This window comes from Gopherus evgoodei, chromosome 19 (genome assembly GCF_007399415.2).
Source record: "Gopherus evgoodei ecotype Sinaloan lineage chromosome 19, rGopEvg1_v1.p, whole genome shotgun sequence".
Taxonomy (NCBI): Eukaryota; Metazoa; Chordata; order Testudines; family Testudinidae; genus Gopherus; species Gopherus evgoodei.
The window spans coordinates 10,793,699-10,820,159 of NC_044340.1; the positions used below are offsets into that span (position 1 = coordinate 10,793,699).

At 47.6% G+C, this 26,461-nt stretch overlaps 1 protein-coding gene across 10 annotated transcripts in view; it reads left to right on the forward strand.

Moving 5' to 3' along the window:
• The window catches only part of NTM (neurotrimin), a 731,054-nt gene that overhangs the window by 697,233 nt on the left and 7,360 nt on the right, over positions 1–26,461 (forward strand). For 4 of the 10 annotated variants that reach the window (XM_030538348.1, XM_030538346.1, XM_030538347.1 and 1 more), the window contains 4 exons: positions 5,051–5,185; positions 6,614–6,734; positions 10,828–10,979; positions 15,277–15,312. In XM_030538348.1, coding sequence (XP_030394208.1) covers positions 5,051–5,185; positions 6,614–6,734; positions 10,828–10,979; positions 15,277–15,312 — 444 coding nt within the window. Of the gene's footprint in view, positions 1–5,050; positions 5,186–6,613; positions 6,735–10,827; positions 10,980–15,276; positions 15,313–18,804; positions 18,896–26,461 lie in introns of all 10 variants that reach the window. The other 6 variants (XM_030538349.1, XM_030538351.1, XM_030538350.1 and 3 more) reach the window with 5 other exon arrangements.

The window sequence follows — 26,461 nt, forward strand, 5'->3', positions numbered from 1 at the left end:
GAAATATGGGGACACGGGGGGAAGGGCGGATGGGTTGCCGGCAGCAGGGGTGGGGGGAAATGAGCTGCTGGAGCATAGGAAAAATTGATGGGGGCTGATTCGTGCAAACCTGGGAGGGAGCGGGGGGAGGAGTAATGCAGCATGCTTGGGGAAGAGGCCTGGCCAGGGTGGGAACTTGGGGAGAAATCCAATGGGGCAGGAAGGGGACGGAGTTGGGGCGGGGCCAGGGCTGAGTTGAGGGCACAAGCCCCCTCCGCTTGTGCACCGGAGGGCAAAATATCGAGACAATTTGCGTCCTGACCCAACATCGGTCAGGACGTGGGACAAACAAGTAAATATTGGGACAGTCCCGATAAAATCGGGATGTCTGGTCACCCTAGTGAGATTTTGTGGCCTGCATTGTGCAGGAGGTCAGACTAGGTGGTCTTAATGGCCCCTTCTGACCTTAAAGTCTGTGATTCTATTCATTCCTGGCAAATAAACATTCCATGCAGCCCTGAGATCCGGGGCTCCCCTTCAAACTTGATTGTGGGGCGGTGACGCACCTCTCCCCTGCCCCCAGGGGGGTGATGGAGTGTAACAGCCCCGTGACAGGGGGTCTGCTGGCATAAGCTACTGAGTGCTTCTGCAAATGAGATACACCCCATCCTTTCTCCAGTGCATCACCCTGGAGTCTCAGTGGTTCTCCTGGCTGGTAGTACTTCAGGACAGGGGCATCTGTTATAATTTGTTTCACAGTGTCAAATGCTTGCTGTTAGGAATCTGCCCAGGCCCATTCAGCATCCTGCCTTGTGAGCTGATATATGGGCTTGCTTATGGCAGCCAGTGTGGACAGAACTTGGTCAGAAAATGTATTATTCCTATGAAGTGCTGTACCCTTTTCATAGCCACTAGAGCTGGCATGTCTCTGACTGCCTTCAGCTTTTGGGGATCTGCTTTCAGTCCCTCTGCTATGAGCAAATGTCCAATATGTCACCTCATGTTGTCTGAGTTGCATTTTTTTTCAGTTGAGTTTTAAGTTCCTGTCCCTGCATCACTGTAGAAAAACTTGTCATTCTCTGCTATGGTCCCATTCTGCTCCTGTATCATTGCTTCCTTCACCTACAGTAAGGCTATCATCTGCGATTACTTTCACCCCAGGCAGCCCTGCCAGCGCTTGGGCGAGTTTTCTCTGCAACCCCTCTGGTGCTGGGCTTATGCCCGCCAGCATGCGCGGCCATCCGTGGCAACCAAATGGCATTGCAAACGTTGTGAGCATACCAGGCTCTTTATCCAGGTTCATGTGCCAAAGCTTGTTCCTCATGTCACAGACCACAAAGATTCTGGCTTTGGGAAGTTGTGAGCAGTGAATAGTGGCATCTTTTCAATACTCATTTGTGTTGCTTTGGGTCAAAGCAGATGCATAATTTGCCTGATAACTTCTTTACTACCATGCTGCTTACCCAGGCTGTACTGGCTTCTACAGGTGCTGTGATATCTCTGCTCTGCAGACTTTGAAGCTCCCTGTGTACTGGATTACACAGTGCCATGTAATTTCCCTTCATGATAAGCACACCCAATCCATGGCAGGGCATAGTTCTAGCTGCAGCTTTCATGCAAGGCACCCATTGCCTTTGAAAACATCCCCATGTGCTTTTTAAATTGTCTCCATTGTCCATGGGACTCCCTCTTTTACTGAACCTGATCGGATCCATGGCTTGCATGGCCGTATTTCCCAAGAGGGATCTGTGGTGCTTACCTTCTACCGCCGCAAAGTTGAGCTGGAACCAACTGTTATATTTTGGGTCAGCTGTTATGAGGTCACATTTTCCCTGGGCTGCATTGTGCTGTCATTGTACATTATTTGCTTGCATCTGCTGTTTGTAAAGCACATGTTTGAGTCCAATTCACCCCCAACAAATCATATAATTGTAGAAATGTAGGACAGGATGGGACCTCAACAGGTCATCTAGTTCAGTCCCCTGCACTGAGGCAGGACTAAGTATTATCCAGACCATCCTGACAGGTTTTTGTCTAACCTGCTCTTAAAAACGTCTAATGACAGAGGTTCCACAGCCTCCCTAGGTAATTTGTTTCGGTGCTTAACGATCCTTATAGTTAGGAAGCTTTTCCTCATGTCTAACCTAAATCTCCCTTGCTGCAATTTAAGCCCATTACTTCTTGTCCTTTCTTCAGTGGATAAGGAGAACAATTTATCACCCTCCTCTTTATAACAACTTTTAACATTCTTGAAGACTATTTTCATGGCCTCCCTCCGTCTTCTCTTCTCCAGACTAAACAAACCCAGTTTTTTCAATCTTTCCTCATAGGTCATGTTTTCTAGACCTTTCCTCATTTGTGTCGCTCTCCTCTGGACTTTCTCCAATTTGTCCACATTTTTCTCAAAGCATGGACACAGTACTCCAGTTGAGGCCTTATCGGTGCTGAGTGGAATGGAAGAATTACTTCTCGTGTCTTGCTTTCAAAGTTCCTGCTACTCTATCCCAGAATGATGTTTGCTTTTCTTTTTTCTTTTTTCTTTTTTTTGGCAACAATATTACATGCTTGGCTCATATTTGGTTTGTGACCCACTATAGCCCCCAGTTCCTTTTCTGCAGTTCTCCTTCCTAGGCAATGTTTTCCCATTTTGTGTTTGTTCGATTGATTATTCCTTCGTAAGTGGTATACTTTGCCTTATTGACTTCCATCTATTTATTTCAGACCATTTCTCCAGTTTATCAATCCCTAATTCTAATCCTGTCCTCCAAAATTCTTGCAACCCCTCCCAGCTCTGTATCATCTGCAGACTTTATAAGTGTTCTCTCTATGCCATTATCCAAATCATTTATGAAGATATTGAATAGAACTGGACCCAGGACAGATCCTGGTGGGGTCCCACTCGATATGTCCTTCCAGCTTGTCTGAGAACAATTCATAATTACTTTCTGAGTATGGGTTTCCAATCAGCTTCCCAATGATTTTCCAGTCACGTTGCAGGAGGCCCTGCTATCCAGCTGAAATCATGCAGGGTGTTTCCCTGTTAACATGGTTGCTTACACAGAGGTCGATATGGTCCCTTGTTGCTTCCTATCTCGGTAACCTGAAGTTGGTATGCTCTCGTACTCAAAGAGAGAGTCATGGTGTCACCACCACTCTCTGATGTGCTGCCCCCCTCTTGTACATGGCTGAATGAATCTTTTTAAGACCTTCTGCTCTTGGGCACACTGCCAAAATGGTCCAACTTGCCATGTTCCTTGGAATGCTTCTCCTTTGTCTGCTCCTGCTGTCTTCCACAGGGAATGCATCTCATTAAGGGTAGGGAATCCTGGCCACCTGCTCTTCTTTGCTGTTGTCTCACCGCATGTACCTCCGGGCACATTGGGCCTCCTTGGCTTTTCATCCTTTGACTTGGTCTCTAGTGAAAAACCTGTGTTGCTCCACAGTTTCATTCTGCTTTGGGGAACAGTAGCTCTCCAGAGGACTTCTCTGAGGCTTGGGGCAGTGGTGAGCATCAGAGCACTGCAGACTTCTCTGCCTTGTTCCCCAGTAAGGTAAAGTAAAAGTTTTACTTTCCCGCTGTTGTCGTCCCCTTGCATGGCCAGGGCTGTGTACAGCTCAAACTCCTTTTACTGGGTCCATCGCGGGGCCAGGTTTCTGTCTGCTTCAACCCAAGCTCCGCGGCCCACGCTGCCAGCTGCTGCTCACAGGGGAACTCACAGCTCCCACACTGCCCCCGTGGTTCACTATCAAAGAGGGAAGGTGGGCACAGGTTAAGTTGAAGTGGAACTTATTAAATTCTGGGCACTGCGGTGTCCCTGTGTTGCTTCCAGCCTAATTCCCTGCATTCCTTGTTTTTTCTGGTGTCCCATGAATACCAGTTACCGCAGGGAACATGGGCCCTCTGATTCCAGTTCCACTGACCATGATACCCAAGCTGTGGTGCACTTGGCATGCTAGCAGGGACTGTATCAAAACAAAGCTCTCCAGAGAACACAGCACATAAATGAGAGGCTAAGTCTTCAACAGAACTCAGCCCATTTGGTACTGTGTGGAGCCCTGAGCTCACTGGAAAATCTGGCCCTGGTTGTCTATAAAAATACATCAGCCCTTCCCCCTAAATTAGGGGAAAATCAGGCCTGGCGTCTTGGAACAAATTCCAACATGGGTGATTACAATCTTCCTGCCTTCACTTCCACCACCAGAGTCAGTTGTGTATGGTGTCATGCACTTCCTCTTGTAAAGCCAGGAGCTGTTTTGCTGCTAGTGTGAAACATTTGCTACATTTCACAGCAGAGGGGAGAGCATTTCTGTGCTGGATGAACTGATAACTGAATGTGTTGTGATCCTTCGGGACGGAAAGGTGATTTCCAATGGTCAGATTGTATTAGTACCAAACTGATGGTAAAAGGTCCTGGACAAGGGGAATTTGTTGGCTCAGGGTCCTTCTGACATTGGTGTTTAGTTACAGAGATTCAAGCCTGGCATTTAGACCAAATTGGAATGATCTTTATGGTTTGATGAGGCAGCCTGTTAGCTGAACCAAAGGGGTAGCTTCTTATCCACGGCTCTCCCTATATAGAGCTAACCTGGAGAATCCTATGTTCAGCAGGTGCCCGAGTCGTCTCGGAGGGTGAAGTCTTTAGGGTCACAGTCCAGGGGCCTTGCTAGAGTGAGAGAGAATAGACCTTGTCCATAGGGCCTGATAAATGATTTTCCCATCTTGACCCAGATGGGAATATTCTCACACTGCAGGCTCCAAACCAATGCTACCAGGGTGGAAACTGTCTTCTGCATGTGGGACACCATGGGGCCCTGCTAAACCTGGTTCTGCAATTCCTTATTACTCCATGGCTGGACTGTAGCACTTGAGTTTCTCTCGTGCATCAGACAGAGAAAGGGGTGAAGAGGAGGAGTGGGGAGGAGGGGCTCATGTGTCGGGAAACCCCACTGGCATTGGAGGTAGGTAGAGCGGCTGAAGGGCCCCCCACCGCCTTTCAACGCACGCAACTGTTAACCCAGGTGAGGCGCTGCTCCTTAGCCCGTATTCTCCTTCTCTTTCCGGCCCCTGCAGCTGTGGGTTTCGTGAGCGAAGACGAATACCTGGAGATCACAGGGATCACCCGGGAGCAATCTGGCGAGTATGAGTGCAGCGCATCCAATGACGTGGCAGCTCCCGTCGTCCGGAGAGTGAAAGTCACCGTGAACTGTAAGTAACCACCTGCGCCAGCTCATGGCCGCAGCACAGAGGCGACGCTGGGGGCAGGCAGAGAGCAGAGACAGGGTGGCTGGCAAAGAAAGGAGAGCACCCCCCCCATGCAGGGGGAGGGGTAGAGATCATTGTCCCGTCACACACGGGCCGTGTTGCTGCCCAAGGAGAAGGGGCATGGTCGGGGTTTGTGCAGAGGCCTCGGTGTGGCTGAGGCTAGGAAGGGCTGCGGGGGAGCTGGGTGTGTCTTTTGGGGAGGGCTGGGTGTGTCCTTGCAGGAGAATGGGGTGTTTGTGCAAGGGGGAGCTGGGCTGGGGGCACCCTTTCAGGGAACAGAGGGTATCTGTGCAGGAGGGAAGGGCTGGGCAGGGCTGGGTGTGTCCTTGCAGGGGGCTTGGGGCATACACAGAGTGGGTTGGGAAGGGGAGTGCCTATTTTCTTAGCAGATGTAGTTCTGCCCACTCGTTTGGGTTTTGAATTCCTTTTTTTCCCCACTCCCTCGCCTCCCTGGCTCTCTGTGTGCATGGGAGCTTTCGCAGCCCATGGTGAGATGCTGTGTTGATAACCTCAGGGGAGAAGTGAAGCGGGAAGTGAGCAGCAAGTGGGAATTTAAAAACAAATAATGAGCAGAAATGCTGCTGCTAAGAGAAAACTCAGCCCTCCTGGCACCCTACTCCTCTGCATACACACACAGTGTGTGCACTCAGACACACACAGGCACAGACACACAGGGGGCATGCACTTCCATGTAGACACTGTGGTACACACAGGAGCACCCGTGCTCAAAAAGCATACACATGGTGCATGCGTTTACACACATATGCTCAAGTACCTGTGCTTGCGCTCACGCACATGCACAAACATGTGCACACACTCATTCACAAACATGTGCATGTGCTCACCCACATGTACAAACAAATGTGTGCATGAGCTCACACACATGCACAAACATATGTGAATGCACTCACCAGTATGGGCACACACAGGCGCACGGGCTCACCCACGCACACACGAAGTCACATGCAGTCACGCCAAAGGAACACAACTGTTAGCAGTGGAGAGAACCAGAGGCTCCAATAAGCATGTGCTGCTGGTGAACTGGGGCAGACAGATGGAAGAGCCCATGCTGGCTAGAGACACAGAATGAGGTTTGGGGTCATTCTCTTTCCATCTGCCTGAGCACTGGGCGTGAAGTTCCTTGCAGGCCTGTAAAACAGCACTTGAGTGGCAGGAACTGGGACCGGCTCGGGGAACAGACCTCCTGTTGGCTAGGGGAGGGCGGCTGGCACAGGGACCTTCTGCCTCTAGCCGGTTCATTTGGCTCAGCCCACGAGGTGGGGAAGAAAGAGAGGCTTGTGGAGTGAAGGCAGAAAAGAAGGGTTTTCCGAGGCCCGGGGGAGAAACCCACACGCCCTCATGTCCCCGCAGACCCGCCGTACATCTCGGACGCCAAGAGCACCGGGGTGCCCGTGGGGCAGAAGGGCATTCTTCAGTGCGAAGCCTCCGCCGTCCCTGCCGCAGAATTCCAGTGGTACAAGGACGACAAAAGGTTGGTGAATCCAACAGGGTATATGGGTGGGGGGGGGGACAGAAAGATCTTGCAGGTGGCATCCGCTCCAGCAGAAAAACTATTTGCTGCCATTCCCAGGGCTCCACTTACCTTGAACAAAGCCGGAGTGGTTGAGCCTGGAAAGAGGGGTCAGTGACCTGATTTCACCCTGTCTTTGTGACAGCCACACTCTCACTGCAGGAGAGTGGAGGTGGGGAATAGACCACTCTGTTGTAGTGCTGTTGTAAGAGGCACCAAGATTCTGTTGCGATTCCACACCATCTCCCCCACACACACTCACAGCGGCAAAAAGAGCCATGAAAACAGCATATCAAGGAAGGGGCAGAGAAGGCGGCCAGCCTCCCCATCCAGTGCATCCAGGTGCTATATCCAGGCAGGGGAAACAATAATTAAATACTGAGCATCCCTCTGTCCCAGATGTTTTAATTAAATGACGAGGAGAACAGAGGAAGCCAGATTGCCGAGCCATTTACTCTCCCCAAATCTCGTTTAGCCCTTTAAAAAGAGGCTTTTGCAGAGATAAAGAGGCCAGTGCTCCTGGGAGCAAAGACCAGCAGCTAATTAGAGATGTGCCCAAGGTGGTGTGTTTAGATCCGGATGCAAACTTGCCCATAGTTCAAAGACTGGTGGTGTTCAGATCCAGCTGAATCAGACCTTTATAAACACAGGAGCCAGCAGCTAAAGTCTGATCTGGATTCTGAGCCAGATTTCCCCCCAACTTAGGTCAGGTTCGAATCTGGATTTTTGTATTGGGCCCAAGTCTGCACTAATAACCTGATCTGTACAGGTGCTGAGCATGTGCAGCACCCATCCATTCCAGCAAGACCTGCAGTTGTTTGACTCATCTTAAAATCAGGCCATGAATTTATATTTAATTCATCTTTCTACAATATAGAGTATCTGAACTCCTAGGCTAGTTTTCCTGCCTGGGAATGGATCTTCTGGGCATTTGTTTTCAAAGTGGCCTGAATCTGCTCTCTAAATTCAGATTCCCTAAATTAGGGTGACTAGACAGCAAGTGTGAAAAATTGTCACAGGGTGGGGGAGTAATAGAAGCCTATATAAGAAAAAGACCCAAAAATCAGGGCCATCTGGTCATCCTACCCTGAATTCAGATGTGCATGCCCCGTGCTGCATGTGTAAATGGCATTGGTGGGCTAAAGTGGGCAGTGTGATCCAGTGGTTACAGAAGTGGGCTGAGAGTCAATTAACCTAGCTTCAGTTCCTGACCATCAGTGTCCCATTGGATGACCGTGGGGCAAACTATTACGCTCCTTGTGCCTCCTTTTCTCCATCTGTGAAATGAGAGCAAAAATAATTCTCCTCCTTGGTTAAGATTGTGTGGCTTCTTGCCTGAAAGTGCCAAGAGTATTATTGGAAGCACAAATCCAGGCTTTGGGGGTATGGGAAAATGCAGAGGCTTTAAGACTAAAGATGCTCTCGGTCCAGATCCTTTAAAATGACAGACAAAACGTAAGGTCCTTATCATGCCAGAAAGATGCCCCGATGGGAAATGGAGGAGGATAGTCTGCTGACTAGGGTGCTAACCTGGGATTTGTGAGACTCGCATTCAGTTCCCACCGATGCCACTGTTCTGTGGGACCTCGGACAAGTCACTTAACCTCTCTGTGCTTTGCATTCCCTTCTACGAAATGGGGATAACTTCCTGGGGGATGTGGTGAAGATAAATACATTAAAACAGCTTGTGTGACGCTCAGATCCTATGAGAATCTATCAGTGTAAGCTTAACTAGATCTCTCTTTTTGTAGGCCCTACACCAACTGTGAGTGTTGTTTCATTTGTTTTCTGTGTTAAGCACATCCCAGGAATGGAGAAATGGGTTTAAAATACTAATTGGAGGATATTTTTCCCGTCAGGCTATGCATTTTTCAGAAGCAGGCCATACTGCACTGGCCTTTAAACCGCTAATATGAATAACATTCATATTCATACTGAAGCCAAGTGCTAGTGAGAGTTGTCAGACAAGACCCAAAGCAAGCTGGGGTGATGGTAATGAAGAGCAGGCGCCCACTGGGAGGAATTAGCTAGTAAAAAAAAAAAAAAAGACCAGAGTGCCTGAAGAAATAGAGATGCTGGGGAGGAGGGCGAGTGAGTTGTGAAACACCGAAACAAAAAAATCAGTGAATGGAAGACCTGCAAATGATGTCACACCACACTGCGTTTAGCCAGAGAGGGCAGCATGATCCAGCTGTGACCCATCTCCTCGGCTTGCCTTCTTCATCCCTGCCCTATGGTTTCCTCTAGGTAGGGTACTTGGAGCTAGGGTTGGGGTTCCTGTGGGCCTGGTACCTGGACCTAGGATTGAAGTTCCTATGGGTCTGGTACTCGGAGCTAGGACTGGGGTTCCTGTGGGCCTGGTACTCGGATCTAGGTTTGGGGTTCCTATGGGTCTGGTACTCGAAGCTAGGATTTGGGTTCCTATGGGCCTGGTACTCAGAGCTAGGATTGGGGGTCCTATGGGTCTGGTACTCGGAGCTAGGGTTAGGGTTCCTATGGGTCTGGTACCTGGAGCTAGGATTGGGGTTCCTATGGATCTGGTACTTGGAGCTAAGATTGGGGTTCCTGTGGGCCTGGTACCTGGACCTAGGATTGAAGTTCCTATGAGTCTGGTACTCGGAGCTAGGATTTGGGTTCCTATGGGCCTGGTACTCGGAGCTAGGGTTCGGGTTCCTATGGGTAGGATACCTGGAGCTAGGGTTAGTGTTCCTATACAGAGGGCTTTCTGCCATTTCACAATCTTCCCAGAGCCTAGCCAGGCACATGCCATGCTCTGCCAGCTGGAAATGGGGTCTCTAGAGCGGGCTTTCCTGGGTCCTAGTTTGAATCGAATTACAGGATTAAACTCATCACTCCTTTGGCAATCAGGGTGGGGCAAATCGATTTGGCTCAAATCAAGGCAAGACTTGAGTTTCCGACCTTTTTCTGGGCTAGGCCTGAACTTTGCTGGAATTCTGGGGGAGCTGGTGACTGGATGAAAGGCTCCTGGCGTCTCTCCAATTCCCCTCTCTCCAGTCCCACGCAGGGCTTCTTCCTCTACCAGTTGTCCCCCTGGTCTTTTCTCTCTGTAGTACCTCAGCAGTGTCCCTTGAGAGCGATGCCAGCTCCTCCCATCTCTGTGAGTCCCCACCAGACCATTTCATCCATCCCACATGATGTCCCAGGCATTCTCACTACACAATCCTCACTCAGTTCCCTACATCTCCATCTAACTCTCTCTCCTGTCTCCTCTCTGTGAAAGTCTTTGCAGGCACCAGGGAGTTCAGCAACATGTTTGCAGAACCCCATACTATAGCTCCACTCATACCAAGTCCGCTCTGGGTCTGCTCTCTGATGTGCCCCTGAAAGCATGCCTGGATTGATCAGCAATGCCAGGGCCCAGTGGACACATTGCCAGGGGTCCTCCCAAAGGCCTCTGGGGATAGATTTTCAGGAGGAAGTGGGTCAGGAGAATTTATTAGGGATGCATGAAGGAAGTGAGCCTTGGAGAAGGGGGTTAGAGCAACCTGTCAGGGTTGTCAGATTTGGAAGGGAACAAGGGGATCATTTTGACGGTGGAGGAGAGGGGAGGATAAAGCTGACGTGGAGCTGGCAAGGAGTTGCAGTGCCCACATGGTGATCATCACTACCTGTGCGGGAGCTTTGCAAGCCCCAAGACTGTTCTGCCATGGTGGCTGCTCTGCTTATCTGAGGATGCTTCTTGTGCTAGCTCAGCTCTGAGGTGGTCTGAGTGTGATCCAGTGGATAAGGCATAGGATGAGATTCGAGATTCCAGTTCCAGCTCTGCCGCTGACCTGTTCTGTGACCTTGGGCATTCATTTCATCTCTCTTTTTCCCCACCTACTCTTTGTCTGTTTAAATATAAGCTCTTCAGATCAAGGAATGTCTCACACTATTTGTCCGGTATGGTGGAGCTCTGATCTCAGGTGGGTTCCCTAGGTTTTACTGCAATATGGATAAGAGCCCGAGGGATAGTTAGCAGCCCCTTGCTCTGACCGTGTCTTTCATTCTGAAGGTGTTACCATGTCCCTTTCCCCTTCTCCCCTCACCTCAGGCTGGTAGAAGGACAGAAAGGGGTGAAAGTTGAAAGCAAAGCCTTCTTCTCCAGATTGACCTTCTTCAACGTCTCTGAGCAGGACTACGGGAACTACACCTGCGTGGCCTCCAACAAGCTAGGAAATACCAACGTCAGCATCATCCTGTACGGTGAGTAGGGCGGAGTGCTGGGTGGGGAGAAGTAGGGAGAAGCCGATGTGGCGGGGAGAGGATGAAAGGATGCAACCCCCCAAGGGTTGTATTTTCTGAGTGTTGCTGACAGAAATGACCGCCTCAGTTTGGAGCCTCCATTCATCTTAAAGTGGAGATGTCACCAGATGGGATGCGCATTTCTTACTGATTGTTTCTGCTTTGATGGGGTTCTGAAGTTGCAAGGAAAAGCTCACACATGCTCAGCTGTTATTCCCAGGTATAGCGTGACCAGGAGCCAGGTGGGCTGAGCTACCAGTGCAGCACCTGGGAGATGAGTGGCCTCTTGTCCAGGCAAAAGGAAATTCAATCTCATGCTTGTTTCACCCCAGGTTCTTCCACCCATGCCCTTCAGTTCTGTCCTGCTGGAATCCATTCCCCCAGAACTTCATCCTCCACGTTTGTTCATTCCTGGGTTTCCCCAAACCCTGCTGTCCCAGTATGCCCCCAGCCCTGACCTGGGAGGGACCTCCTGCACTGAGAAAGGATGTCTTCTCCATCTCCATGCAACCCTGGGGTTGTCCACACACTGCTTTCTCCTTCCTTGCCTTGAAATCCCCTCCTTGATTTCCTCTCGCCCTTTGTCTCTCCTATAAACTTCTCAGAATTGACCTAAGAGCTGGACAGCTGAGGGCCCCTAAATCAGAACAACTGCCACCCTGCAAACAACCTAGGCTTGATTGAAGTTGGACATTAAGATCTAAAAGGGCTTTGTGAGAGTGAGTGAAACCTGGTCTGGCTGAAATAAACCCACCTACCTCATTGCCCCAAACGTCTACTGCATGTTCATAAGAGTTGGATGAAATTTTGATAACTCCTCACTCCCATTATGTCCCCAGCTCAGTGCTTCAAAACAGGTCCAGACTAGAGAATACAAAAAAATGGCAAAATATCCATTTTGTGTTGTATTTTTAGCCTGATCAGAAGGAATCAGGAAGCTTGCAAGAAAGTTTGTCCTTGTGAGAGTTCCAGCTTCTCACTACCAATGACAGAGCATTTGAGTAGTTCTGTTAAGGCTGGAATAAAGCATCCAGGTATCTAGGTGCTTATTCAAAGCATGCCGAGTAAGATCTCTGCCAGACAGCTCAGTCAGGATCAGCCCCTTGAGTCAGTGCCTTTTTCTGAACCGTGGGATAAAACATGACAGTATTTGTCCTAGAAACAGGCCCAACCCACAAATTCCACATCCAGACTCGGGTTTTGAATATGTCAAGGTTCGAGGGTGCCCTCGGCCAAGTTTTGCTTTGAGGCTTGGTAGCATTGCAAAATTTGGATCCAGATTCGGTTAGGGGTTCCAGTCACCCCTAAAGTTTGATATTTACTGAGCTGGGACTTTGAGCCTGTCACTAATATTCATGGTAATAAACTACAGGAGCACCCTTCAGGTATGTGGCAATCGCCCAGGTGGGGACATGTGTCTGCAGCTTCGCACAGAGCCATGAAAAGCTATAGTAACAGAACCAGAATCAAGGCGGCACTTGCTTTGTTGCAAACCTGAATCTCAAGACTGTTTTGCTGAGATATATGGACCTTTCAGCCAGCCACAGCCACAAACCAGATAGACTTGGATTGACTCCTGGATATATGCAGGAGACTTTGTGCTCTGTCATGTTTTGAGCTTAAACCCTGGCCAGTTTGGCTGAGTTTCTATTTGTGTTTTTGGGTCTGTCAAATCCCAAACTCAAAGGACCTAAACCCAGATCGGATCCTGATTTGAATTTGTGCAAGTCCATGGGAGCGGGATGAAACGTTTGATCCTTACGACAGAGACATGGCCCAGTTAGGAAGTTCATATCCTGATCTGCTGTGCACGACTCCACAGCATAAATGACCCATGCAGCTCTGTCTTCGTGTGTCAGCTTCCAAGTCACATTTCCTATTACTACAGCATAAAAAAAAAATAGAAAGATGACTTTGCCAGAGGGAGGGAGGGAGGGGGATGGGGAGTTCCGCGGCCTTATCTGGGAACTGTTTTCTCCACATGCCAGAGCCGTGATTAGAGTGATGCTTCCATCTGACACCGCTCACAGTCAGGGAGGACATAATTGCTCAACACATTTGTCACACATCTCCATGCTATGGCAGTCAGTGGTGTCGGAGCCTGTACCGCTGATCAGGAACCAAGTGGGGAGCAAAGTCCTTATCATCCCCTTCCCAGATTCCCCCACACCCAATTCCAGCCCACACCCATAGCCAGCTGTTCTACACCACACCTGTGGTGATACCCACCATTGCATTAGCACCTGTATCCTACAGACCACGGCTGAACCTCATCTCATTATACAGACTGGCTTGTGAACATCACTAAGCTCCACCCCTGCGAATGATGTTGTCATCTCCTAGTAACTAGCGACAACTAATAAGAGGGAATTAAAAAAAAAAAAAAAGGACAGAAATCCAGACTGTATGAGAGCTGGACAAAATATGCAATGGGCCAAAAGATAATTTTTGGGTGGCTTCATAGTGGGGCATCTGATTTGCAGAGGTGCTGAGCGCTTCCCCTTTGAAAGTCAGCTGCCTAGACGGATCTGAAGCCGAGCGGCCGCAAAACTTGAGGAATGCAAACTTAGACACCACTGTTGAGCCTGTGGATCTTCCCTCCCACCTTGGCCTCAGGTTACCGAACTATAAAATGGCTGCAGAATGTTAAGCGTGTACTGGACATGCAGGGGGCATCAGCCTGCACTGGAGGGAATGTCTCAGAGGAGCATTTGCAGCTACAGCTTCCGTTGTGGTTTCTGCTGGGGGTAGGGTGGCTTTATTTTTCTGTGGGAGTTTCAGAGGAGCTCCATCAAACAAATCTGGGAGCAGGAGGTACTGAATCGCGCATTGCCTGGAAAGCCTCCCCCCCATATCCCTATTTCAGGCAAGCAACACTCGCTCTTTGTTCACTGACCCCCTTATAGCCCAAGTTTCAGCCACTTTCCACCATCATTACCTCATCCGCTTGCAGATTATGCCCATTATGGGGGACCCCTGCCAGCGTGTACCCTGCCTCAGCTTTCTCTCAGGTCACCTTCCCCTTTAACGCCCACCCCAGGGGTCACCCTGGCTTTTGGGGAACCTTCCAGGGCCCCCTCAGTTTGTGCTGGGCTGCTGTTGAACTGGTCTGAAAGTGTGAGCCAGGCCATGGCTGATTGATTAACACCGCTGCAAACCACACTGTTATTGGGTTGTGGGCGAGGGGGACAATGGAAATGTGCTGAGTCAGCTTTTCCAGTCAATCATGAGTCAGGCTGTGCTGACATGAACAGTGGGGTGGTTGTGAGGTTGGATTTATTGGTGTGGGAAATCATGGGATGAAAAGCAAAACATTTTAGAGCCTTAAAACCCCTTCTGTGCTGCTCAGCTTCCTGCCCTGCAGGAGACATTCCACTGAGTAACACTGAGTTCCTGTAAAAAGACACACCCTACCTGTAGAACAAGTGAGATTGTAACATATTAGGACCCCAGTCCTGCAGGTGAGTCTGTGTAGGTGCAGGGATTGATCTGCCTGGATAAGTCGGGACCTAGAACTGTATATAACGTCCCTGCAGCTATCAAATCTTTGTCATGCTTCACCTCACCATGCACGATTGGTAGTACCTATTGTGTAATACAGCCTTGCAAAATTCTGTGTGTTCAGGGGTAGGGACTTTATTTTGGTGGGTGAATAACATATTGTTAGCTTTTCATTTACATTATGGTGGCAAGGACGAGCATGGGGATTTTGTAATTGGATTGGTACATTTCCAAAGAGGCACTTTGGTCTAGTGGCCAGTGCACTGGATTTGGAGTCAGGAGACCTGGAGATCTGCCACTTATCTACTATGTGTCCTGGGGCAAATCTCTCCCCATCTCTATAGCTCTGGTCCTCCCTCCTGTTGTTTGTCTATTTCAATGGTAAGCTCTTCAGGGAAGGGATGATCTCTCGTAGTGTATTTTTTATAGCACCTGACACAATGGGCCCTGGTCTTGGCTGGGGCTTTCAGGCATTCCTATAATAATCTCCCTTTTGCAAGGCTGCCATAATATTATTTATTATTTTAAACTCATGGTAAGATCATTCCTGCAATTTCCCATTATTCATTTCACTCACATCAGAAAGAGTCTGCTGCTCCCTGGCCCCACCCTCTGACCTTTTAAATGCCCCTCCCCCTTCCACCTCGATTTACACATCAGAGTGTTTGCGGAGTGATATGTGAACTATAATTTATTTATTTATTTATTTATTTATTTTTGTCATTTTTCTCTTCCGTCGTTTCCTCCCCCGGTTTAGAAATAAGTGAGCCCACAAGCTCAACCTTGTTCCAAGGTCAGTATCACTCTTGCTGTGTGTCACATCCGCTGTCCTTCCCCTGCCTTTAACCTCTGCCTGCTCTCATGTTCCCTGTTTCCCTGTCTGACAACATGCATGGAGGCCAGTACCACTTCCTGGAGGGCAGCCAGAAAGGATGCAGGTAGACGGGCTGTGACTGGTCACCTGGAATTTGTCTCCATAAATAGTGTGGCTTAAACTTGACACGCTTGTCTTGTCAACCCAGAATTCCTTCCTGGGGGGGTGCAAAATGCAGTTCTGCTTCGTCTCTTCCTGGAGCTTGCGCCCAGACTCCTTGTCCAATTGGATATAAATCCAGTTTGCAACCTTCACCTTCAAAATGTTGTAGCTAGGATGTCTTCAAGCAGGCCCCAGGGATCCAGTCCCAGTTCTTCTCTTTATTCTGAATGTTGCAGTATGAAACATCCCCCTGGATGCTAATGCAGATATTGGACCCCATCCTGCAAGGTACGGAGCTCCAGCTGCTCCCATTGAATGTGCAATGGAAGTTGAGGGCGCCTGATAGCAGAACAAACAGTAGGACTTTTGAGAGCTATAGGTGAGGCCTTAATGGTCACTCGCTGTCTTGAGAGGATTTGCTGGGCCCACAGCTGCCTTGGGAGGAGGGATGTGCAGTGATAAGGCATCCTGCCATTGCTGGAGACCCTGGCTCAGGAACATTCTTTGGCCTTGCTGGGAATCTGGTGCAAAATCAGAGCAATGCACCAGATCTGCTTTAGCCTTTCCCTGGATAACTAGGCTAAAGGAAAGGCTAAAGCAGAGCTGGCTTTAGGCTTTACGGAGCCTGTAATGAGGTTATTCTTGGAGGGTCCCCAACCTTTTAATCTCCCCTTTTCTCGTGCAATCTCCTCTAGCCTTGGTCACGACAGGGTCTGGAAGATTTTCTCCCTGCTCAAGGATTGGCCTCCTCCAGGTCAGAAATTACACCGGTCTTTGCCTTGCTGACCCTGGCTGAACCAAGACAGATCTAGTGGAGCACTGGTCAGCACCCCCGGGCAACAGCAGCAGCACTCTCAATGTTGCAGTCATTTTGGGACTGTCTGTTCCGCGAATGCAATCCCCGTTGGCTTTATCTTTGACAGCTCCCAAATGGCAGCTGTTGGCTAAGAGCATCTCACCATTGACCCTCTGAGGTAGCGCATGAGCAGAGCAGCTACATGGGTGATACCAAGGGGCACTGTGTGGCTTGCTCTGGAGGGTAGAGGCTACATGCATGCTAATTTAGTGCAGAAGGGGAAATAGCATCGGGTGGAAGTAAAAGAGAACCAGCTGTAGGAGTGAGTATCTTCCCAGCAGGGTATGTGTACAGCCTTGCCAGTCAGAGCCAACCGAAAATATCCGTGAAGGATTCCAGTAATTCCAGCCAGTCCTCCTACATGCCTGGCACCTTTGTTTATGACATGGTCAAGATCACAAAGGGAAGGGATGGGGAAAAAAATCACCTTTACTCCATGATGGTCTTTAAAAAAAAGACTCCATACCAATCCTGGTACGTTTATCTGCATCCCCCGCTCCCCTCACAGTGTCAACAGAGACAAGGTCACCTCATGCCCACACGTGGAGGCATTTATTAATCATCCCTTCATCCTGTTTTGTTTTTTCTTTCTTTTCTGTTTATCTCTTGCATGCCAACGCCCACATCTCTCCTCTTCGTGCTTCCCTCCATTCTGCCATGTAAGTACCCGCCAGTCCTAATAACTCACCTTCATTCTACTAAACTCCTTAGTGTTCTGTAAAGAAGGGAAATTGGGAGATGTTAGGCAGAGAAAAACAATGCCTTGTTGCAGAAGCCAACCAGCTAATGCACAGAGATAGGACAGATGCATGTGCAGGCACAGAGGTAGGGTAGATACAGGCTGAGATACTGTAGATGGAGCTGGGTAAAGCAATGGGATGCTTCAGATGGCTGAACATAATTGCTAATGGGTTGTGAATAGGTGTAGGTGGGTTGTGATTAGCCATATTGCTAAATGAGACAGGTGTGGGGAGTCACAGATAGATCCCGGCTAGATGGGAGTGGAGTCCTAGACGTGATAAGGTTTCCAGTGTGGAAGAGGTTGAGAACCACTGCAAGAGACGGATGAATGAGACAGCCATGGACACAGTGAATGGTTTGTATAAGTCGGCAGATAGGTGCAGTACATAGATCCCATAGATGTATGTGGCATAAATACATACTGATGCGGGGAGTGAGGCGGGATGAGAGGTGGATGGATGTAGTACACAGACAGATGGATACAGGAGGTAGACATTGTTAGACCGTTTACAGGTGACACAGCTCTGCAGAGAGAACAGGGTTAACATCTCAAAGTCCTGGTAACTGTTTATAACCATCTGGGCTTCTCAGAAGGTGGCTGTTGCACAGAGATTGGAACCCGGTCCCTCTTGGAAGGCTTGTGGGTATATTTGCCAGACATTTGTCCTCTTCAGTGAGGTCATGAGCTCTGTGTCTCAGTGGCATGCAGAATTACCTGGTCTGCTTTTGTGACACAAGGAAAGAAGCTGACTCAACCTGCTATGCCAGGGGCTTTGGCAGCTTTGGTCTTCAGGCACCACAGGTCTCTGTCACATGCGCATTCACTTTGAGCACATTAGGATTTGGAGATACACCCTGCTCCAGATCCATTCCTGGAGTAACTCCGCTGCCTTCAATGGAATCAAACAGGGATGAAGTTCACCCAGGAGAAATAGAAACCAGCAAACCTGAGCAGGTAGAAAGCTCGAATCCCATCAGAGTCTGACGATGGGGTTGACTAGACCTTTCCAGAATGATTTGTTGAATTGCTCCAAAGGCAGTAAGGTTTTGTGAAGTGGATAGGAATAGGATCATTGGACCTGATTCACCACTGAAATACCCCAGGTTGACACTGTGCTGAATCAGATCCAGTGTGTTTGCTGTAATCCTAGATGGGAGTCAGAGAGCAGCAGTATATGAAATGCCCTGAGTTTTCTTTGTCTAGCTCCTTTTATTCTCAGATGCAGATCCACCATCACCCTCCAGGTCTGTGCTACCTCTAGACTAGATCACTGCATGAAATTCAGCCTGCAACTCACCTTCAAGGCAACGCCGGGGCTTCGGCAGGGGCAGACTGCAGTCAGCTAGCTTTGGAGCAGGGTGGGCTAGTGGAACCCAGCTACTGCTACACTCTGAATACAGTCCGCTAATTCACTCCTGGGTGAAATTCAAGGGGTTGGTTTGGGCCCTACGTATCTCAGCAATCTCTTCTCCCCTTATGACTGTATTTGTCAGGAAAGGTTTGGCTTTCTGACCCAGTGGTGACGCCTGGGGAGTTGGGGGTGTTCTCTGTTGCAGACACTTGTCATGGAAATACTGAGCCTGACCACACTTAGAACATGGGGTCAGATACACCTCTTTGCTTGGGCCTTCCTAGGAGGGTAGGCACTAGAATCTCTGATCACCCAGCTTGGAAGTCATCGCCTTTCAGCTTATCTGTGTTCTTGTCACAGATACTCCACTTGGGAAAGAGGCTGAGCCAGAAATCCACCCGTGCTCACTTGAAATACAACCCGCCTGTGTGATGAGACTCTGAGAGCCCAGGTACACGAGCTGGTAACAAAGGGACTGCCACTCCAAGGGCAGACCCGTGTTCCATTGAATCTTCTCTCCTTTCTCAGCACTGCTCTACACTGGGAACTTACATCGGCATAGCTGTGTCTCTCAGGCACGTGAAAAACCCACATCCCGGAGAGATGTAGCTAAGCCAGTCTAACCCCCAATTCTTTTGTTGACCTCACTACTGCCTCTTGGGGGAGGTGGATTACCTGTACTGATGGGAAATCCACTCCTGTTGGTATAGGTGGTATTTACACTGAATCACTATGGCGGCACAGCTGCAAGCAGTTTAAGTGCTGGATGCTTCAAAGGAAATCACAGTGCACCTTCCTGCAATTATATCCCCATAGGGGTGGGTGTCTCCCTGCTCCCAGCTAGCAACTGGTTTATGACCTGAAGCATCAGGATTTACCTGAGCGGTACCTGGTATCAATACCCTGATCTATCTTCTTCAAGGTCCCTGAAGGTACTGTACAAGTAAAGGTATTTGACAAGAGATTTTCACTCTGCTATGCCCCAGGCCTCCCCTTTACATGCACACAGAGACCATCGGGCCAGGGGCTCAGGACAGTGCACAAAGTCATTTGGCTCTGAGCCTCTCTCTCTCACTTGGAGTGTTCTCTGAAGGAACGTTCACAGCAACCTGAGCCGCTCTGCTGCTGTCTTACCGACTGGCTTGGTCCCCACGGAGTCTTTTATCCCCTAGGCATTAAGCTGGCTTTTGATGGTATCAGCACTCGGTAAAAGGTCGGCTGATTAACGTCTGAAAGCGATCATCAAGCCAATTTATTAGCGAATATAGGACTGGAGGAAAACTCCTGAGATCACACGGGAACAATTGCAAAAAGAAGTGGTTATCAAAGACAGGCTCAGCATCCCCTGAGGATTAAAGGGAGTCACTTAGGAGCTGGACTTCCAGTTTGCGGCACTTAAAGGCATAGCATGTGCCAGAAAATTTGCTAGGCTTTCTGCTATAAAGCAGCATCATCTGGGCTTTTATGTGTGTGTGCGTGCTACCCCAAACTGCGACTCTTTCTGCATGGAATCAGCGAGATCAGCAAAAAACTGTTGGCTGCAGGAGTGGCAGGAGATCAAGAGGTTGTTTGTCCTTTCTTCACCCTGCTAGAAAAGCATGATCACATGATCATGTCGCTGGACATGTTGAGTTGCCTGAATGTCATGTCCATGTAGCCTTCTTCCAGGACAGGAGGGGTCACACATGGCACAAGCATGATTTCTGTCTGCAAGTGGGAAAAAAGCTGGAGATTAAACTAACCTCTCAGGGCAGGGAGGGATTCTTCAGGAAAACAAATGCTCTGAGGTGATGGCTCATAGCCTAGCAGAGAGCACGGCCGGGTTCCCCTCACCATCTGTGAGGACCTTTGCCTTATGGGTGAGTTTTCAAGTGTTTTATGGGTGTGCAGAACAGTGCAGGCGGTTCAGTCCCCATGTAGGTACTAGCGCCATCTTTCCCACATCAGTTAAAAGAGAACATCTCATCTATGGAGGCTGACCCTGTGTCCTAAGAGCCCCTCTGTGAACATCAAAATGCAGCCCCCCAAATCCTCCACAGTCAGTGAAGCAATATCCAGAAGGGAGTCATCATGGGAAATGAGGGACCTCTGTGATCCCAGGGTTTTCATGTGCCACTCATCAGAGCCGCATGTGGTCCTGTTGCCCATCCCCAGATAGTAGGAGCCATCAATATCAAAGGCATAAAAGAAGCAAGTGACATAATTAGGAGTAGTGGTTGCTATAGCATCAATCTCTCAGACTGTCTTTTCATAGGCTCCTAGAAAAGTAGGACTGGAAGGGACCTCAGTGGGTCATCTAGTCCAGTCCCCTGCACTGAGGTAGGACTACGTATTTTTTAGACCATCACTGGCATGTATTTGTCTAACCCATTCTTAAAAATCTCCAGTGATGGAGATTCCACAGCATCCCCAGGCAATGTATTCCGGTGCTTAACCACACTGACAGTTAGGAAGTTTTTGTCATGTCTAAATCCCCCTCGCTGCAGTTTAAGTCCATCATTTCTTGTTCTCTCCTCAATGGATAAGGAGAATAATTTCCTCTTTTTAACAACTTTTTACGTTCTTGAAGACTATTATCACTTCCCCCCTTGGTCTTCTCTTCTCCAGACTAAACAAAGCTAGTTTTTCCAGTCTTCCCTTGTAGGTCATGTTTTCTAGACCTTTGATAGTTTTTGCTGCTCTCCTCTGGACTCTCTCCAATTTGTCCACATCTTTCTTGAAGTTTAGTACCTAGAATTGGACACAGTACTGCAGTTGAGGCCTTATCAGGGTGTCATTATTAGGGTGAGCAGAGTGGAAGGATTATTTGCTTACAATGCTCTTGCTAATACATCCAAGAATGAGGTTCACTTTTTTCCCAACTGTATGACATTGTTGGCTCATATTTAATTTGTGATCCATTCTCGAATCTTTTTCAGCAGTATTCCTTTCATAGCAGTCGTTTCCTGTTTTGTATTTCTGCAGTTGATTGTTCTTTCCTATTTTGCATTTGTCCTTATTGAATTCCAGCCTATTTATTTCAGAGCAGTCCTCCAGTTTGTCGAGATCATTTTGAATTCTAATTTTCTTCAAACCTCATTCCTAAATCTTCTGGCTTTGTGGATTTCACTCTGGTTTTTTTTTAACCAGTATAAAAATAATGTTCGCATTATTGAGTGTTTAAAAAAAAAGTTTACTGTTTAAATTGTAAGCAGTAGAGTTTTCACCACACTGTGCAAGCATCATTAGAGCTGCCTGGAAGCTGTCACAGCCTCCCCCTCACCAGGCTTTCAGGCTAATCAGTGTCACAAATGACTCGGCTTTTGTAGTTAAATGTTTGTCTGTCTGTCTATGGCTGTTAAATGCATGTTTCTTGGTCTATTCCTCCTGAGACATGCTCCTTACTAATGCATCATTGGGCTGAAATTTACCCAGAGTTGACACAGAATTTCATCTGGATTAAATAACCTGGCAGAGGAGCCACATGGCAGACAGCCCACTAGTTGGGCAAGGTTTCATTAGGGAAAAAAAGTGGCCACAACCTCCCTTGCACTTGGAATGGGGAAGGGTTGTAGTGGGCCAGCTCTGTCTGCAAAGGAAGCATTGGTGTCTACATGGGGGCAGGAGTTGTGCTGATTCAACCCATATCCTCATCAAACTCCACCAGCAGGTCTCTGGTAAACTGAAAGCTGTCTTCCCGGGATAGGGATGCATCGGGCCATGCTTATACAGAGAAGCTCCAGTTGCATCTCTTTCTGTGCCAGGTTTATGGCAGTTGGCAATTAGACTGAATGAAATAGGTGCTGATATACCACATGCATTGCTTATGTAAAATCCCACAGTGACTGGCCGTGCAGGGATGAATTGCAGGCACCAGGTTGAAAATGCATGGTGAAATGCCTTGACCGCCCATTTGATTAAAAACCACATGGGGCCGATCGTGAAGTCCTTAATTAGGTCAATCTCCCATTGAATGAGTGAGGGGAGCAGGAAAGAGAAGTTGACCTTGTGGTTAAGGCATGAAACTGGAACTCAAGAGACCCAGGTTTTGGTGCTAGCTCTGCCAGACTTGCTGTGGGACTTTGATCAGGTCACTTAAAATGATTTTTTTCAAAGCCACCCAGGGGATTTAGAGTCACAATTCAGATTAATTTTAACTAATTAATTTTAAAGATTTGTGTGCATCTAAATCTCCTAATGAACTTTGAAAATGTCAGCTGTAAATTGTGTGCCTCAGCTTCCCCACTTAGAAACTGGGGATACTCATCTTCCCCTTCCCTTACCCTTTGTCTGTCTTGTCTATTTAGATTGCAAAGTCCTCAAGTGGGGATTCTCTCTTATAATCACAGTCAGAAACAGATCTCAGTTGGGGGCATCCAAATGATATTGTAACACAAATAAATAATAATAATAATAATAAATAATAAGGATTGGACCTGGAAAAAAATACCCAGTGAGTGCCAGATTCTGTCATGCTTACTTATATTGAGTCTCTTTCTCCATTGCCTTACACTTTACATAGATTCTTACCAGAAGGGACCATTAGATCATCTCATCTGACCTCTATATTGTAGGCCATTACTTTTCACTCATCTTACCACTGCACTGACCCCAATAGCTTGTGGGTTGGCTAAAGCACATTCCAGAAAGGCATCCTCTCTTGCTGTGAAGACAGGGCCGACTCCAGGCACCAGCTTATCAAGCAGGTGCTTGGGGCGGCAACTCCAGAGCAGGGCAGCACTTTCAGATATTTGGTGGCAATTCGACGGAGGATCCCTCACTCCCGCTCGGAGCGAAGGACTTCCCGCTGAATTGCCGCAGATCGCGATCGCGGCTTCTTTTTTCTTTTTTTCGGCTGCTTGGAGCGGCAAAACCCCTGGAGCTGGCCCTGTTTGAAGACATCGAGAATCCACCACTTCCCTTAGTAGTTTATTCCAATATGGTTAATCACCCTCACTGTTAAAAAGCTGTGCTGATTTCTAATCTGGATTTGTCTGGCTTCAGTTTCCAGTTCTTCTTCTGCCTATTTCCACTAGATTAGAGTCCTTTCATATGCAGTATTTTCTCCCTCAGAAGCACTTATACACTGTAATCAAATAACCTCTCAATCTTCTTTTTGAATAGTTAAACAAATTAAGCTCTTTCAAGGATACTCTCCACTTCAAAGTTAGGTTTTCTTAACTACATCACTCCGGGCTGTGAAAAATGTCATGCCCTGTGTGATGTCATTTAGCTCAGCTAAGCCCCAATGTAGACACTGCATCAGCTTTTCCATTATTTTGCTTGGGATTGATGACAGGCTAACTGAGGGCTTGGCTACACTGGAGAGTTGCAGCGCTGCGAACCCACCACCAGTGCTGCAACTTGCTCACCGTCCACACTTGCAAGGCACATACAGCACTGCATCTCCCTGGCTGCAGCGCTGGCCGTACTCCTGCTCTGCCTCGGGTATAAGGATTGCAGCGCTGGTGATGCAGCACTGCTCTGCAAGTGTGGCCACCAAAAGCGCTGTAATTGGCCTCTGAGGTATTCGGAGGTATCCCAGCATGCCTGTTCAGCCACTCTTCTGGTTTGTTGTGAACTCCGGGCTCCCAGAGCTGCTTATTTTAAAAAACAAACACAGCTTCTGTTTGCTCGAGCAGAGGCAGGCAAGGGAATTTCTTTGGAATGTTCACAGTTTGCTTGAGGAGAGAAGGAACACGGCAGGGGGGAGGGGGGAGTCCGTTTTGGAGCAGCTGCTTATCTGGTCTGAAAGCTATTTAGGAGTGCATAATTTGCATTTAGTGAATAAGAGAGGGGTGGGAGAAGGGGTCGAAACTTTTAAAATGATTGAAGGTTGGTGCTGTGTATCTTCCAGTCCTTAGAACTTGCAAGGCAGGGAGCTGACACAGCGTCAGCTCCAAAAATCCATTCTGTCTGTCTCCCCCACGCTCCCTGTCACATTCCACCCCACCCCCCTCTTTTGAAAAGCACGTTGCAGCCACTTGAACGCTGGGATAGCTGCCCATAATGCACCACTCCCAACAGCGCTGCAAATGCTGCAAATGTGGCCACACTGCAGTGCTGGTAGCTGTCAGTGTGGCCACACTGCAGCGCTTTCCCTACACAGCTGTACGAAGACAGCTGTAACTCCCGGCGCTGCACACCTGCAAGTGTAGCCAAGCCCTGAGCTATAGATAAGAATCATCTCACTTTCCCTTATTGAATATTGGCACAGCATTAGCACTCTTACATTCTTCTTGAACTTCTCTGCTATTTCAAGAGTTACTAAAAATTAACATCAGTGGGTCAGAGATCTCCTCAGCCAGCTCTTTTAGGACTCTTGAGTGCAAGTTTTCTGGACCTGCTGATTTTAAAATATTTATCTCTAGTGACTGTTGTTTACTATCCTCCTTAGTTAGTAATGGCCTACAAAGTACTTCGTCATCCTCACGTGATACATCCTGCTTCTTTCCAAATTTAGAACACAAATACTTATTGAACACTTCTGCCTCATTAACAAATTTACAATCTCCATGTAGTAATGAAACTATGTAATTGATAGGATTTCTTCTATTCCTTATATACATTAAAAAATCCTTATTGTCCTTCGCCCTGCAAGCCATGGCATTTTCTTGTCTTTAGCTTCCCTGATCAATTTTCTGCACTGCATAACTTCTAATTTATATTGATTGCTATCTATTTTTTCCTTTCCCATTTGTTATATATTGTTTTATTTATTTTTAATTGCTGCCTTCACTTTTCCATTGAACAACAGTGGGCTTTTAGCCAAAGTTGACCTCTTTCTTGATGGTGGAATCAGGGACAAAAAGCCATCTAATAAACTCTTCTTAGATAGCTCCCAATTTTTATTCACATTTTTCTGTTTAATTTTTTTCTCCAAGTAAATTTTGCTCATCATTTTCTTCAGCTTTGGAAAATTAGTCCTTTTGAAGCCCCGAATATATATATTACTCGTCAGGACTGTCTACTCTTTGCCCATATTGAATGTAATCAGGTCTGATCACTGGTCCCTAGGCAACCACTAACTTCCAGTGCAGTGATTAATTCATCTTTATCCATCATAATGAGGTCCAAAATAGAGTTACCTTGGGATGGGTGCAATACCTTTGTGTTAGAAAGTGATCATCTAGAATTTTTAGAAGCTCTGATGATGCTTTATTACTGGCTGCATGAAACCAGCAGCCTATGCCTCCCCAATTGAATTCTCCCAGAACAACACACTTTTTCTCTCCACTCTTTACAGACAGATGGTTAAGAAGTATCTCACCATGCTCACTGGTTTGATTCGGAGGCCAGTAACATACCAGTACCCTTTTTGGGCATTGGTAGCTAGCACATTGATCCATATGCATTCAAAATCCTGGTGTCAATAACTCTAAAACAAGTAATGTTGTCTTTAATGTAGAGTGCCATCCCCTCACTTCTTTTCCCACTGTCATCCACAGCTGTGCAAAGCAGGTATGAACACTACCGAATCAGAGTGGTAGTGTTTTAAAACCACTTTGCAGAATTGTAAATGACTATACAAGGTGTAAGTCAATAGAGAATTGGGCCTATAGGGAAGCAGTTTACTCTCTGAGTAGTCTCACTTACATGAATCTGATCCTTAATTATTTTGGCCGTAAAATCTATTTACTGAGTCCTACAAACAGGGTTAGGGAGCCTGGCTTATTTTGTGGCTAATCTTGAATAAATATATTCCACCAAAAGAGAGAAAAGAGTCATTTTTTAAAATTATTATTTAACATACAGTACAGGGCATCCTGCTTAATTCAGTCGCTGATTTGATTCTTTCTTTAATTTATGAAGACCTCTGGAACCAAATCTTTTTATTATTATTATTATTATTATTATTATTAAAAAAAACCCATAAAACCTCAATTTCCACCCTTTATTGTGATCAATGCTGATTGCTTTAGGCAGGTACGATTAGATAATTCTATCTAGAAAGTTGCAATTAATAAGGATGGGGCATGGGAGAGAGAAAGAAAGAGACCAAGGGAAATCCCGAGAATAATAATAAAAGACAAGTGTA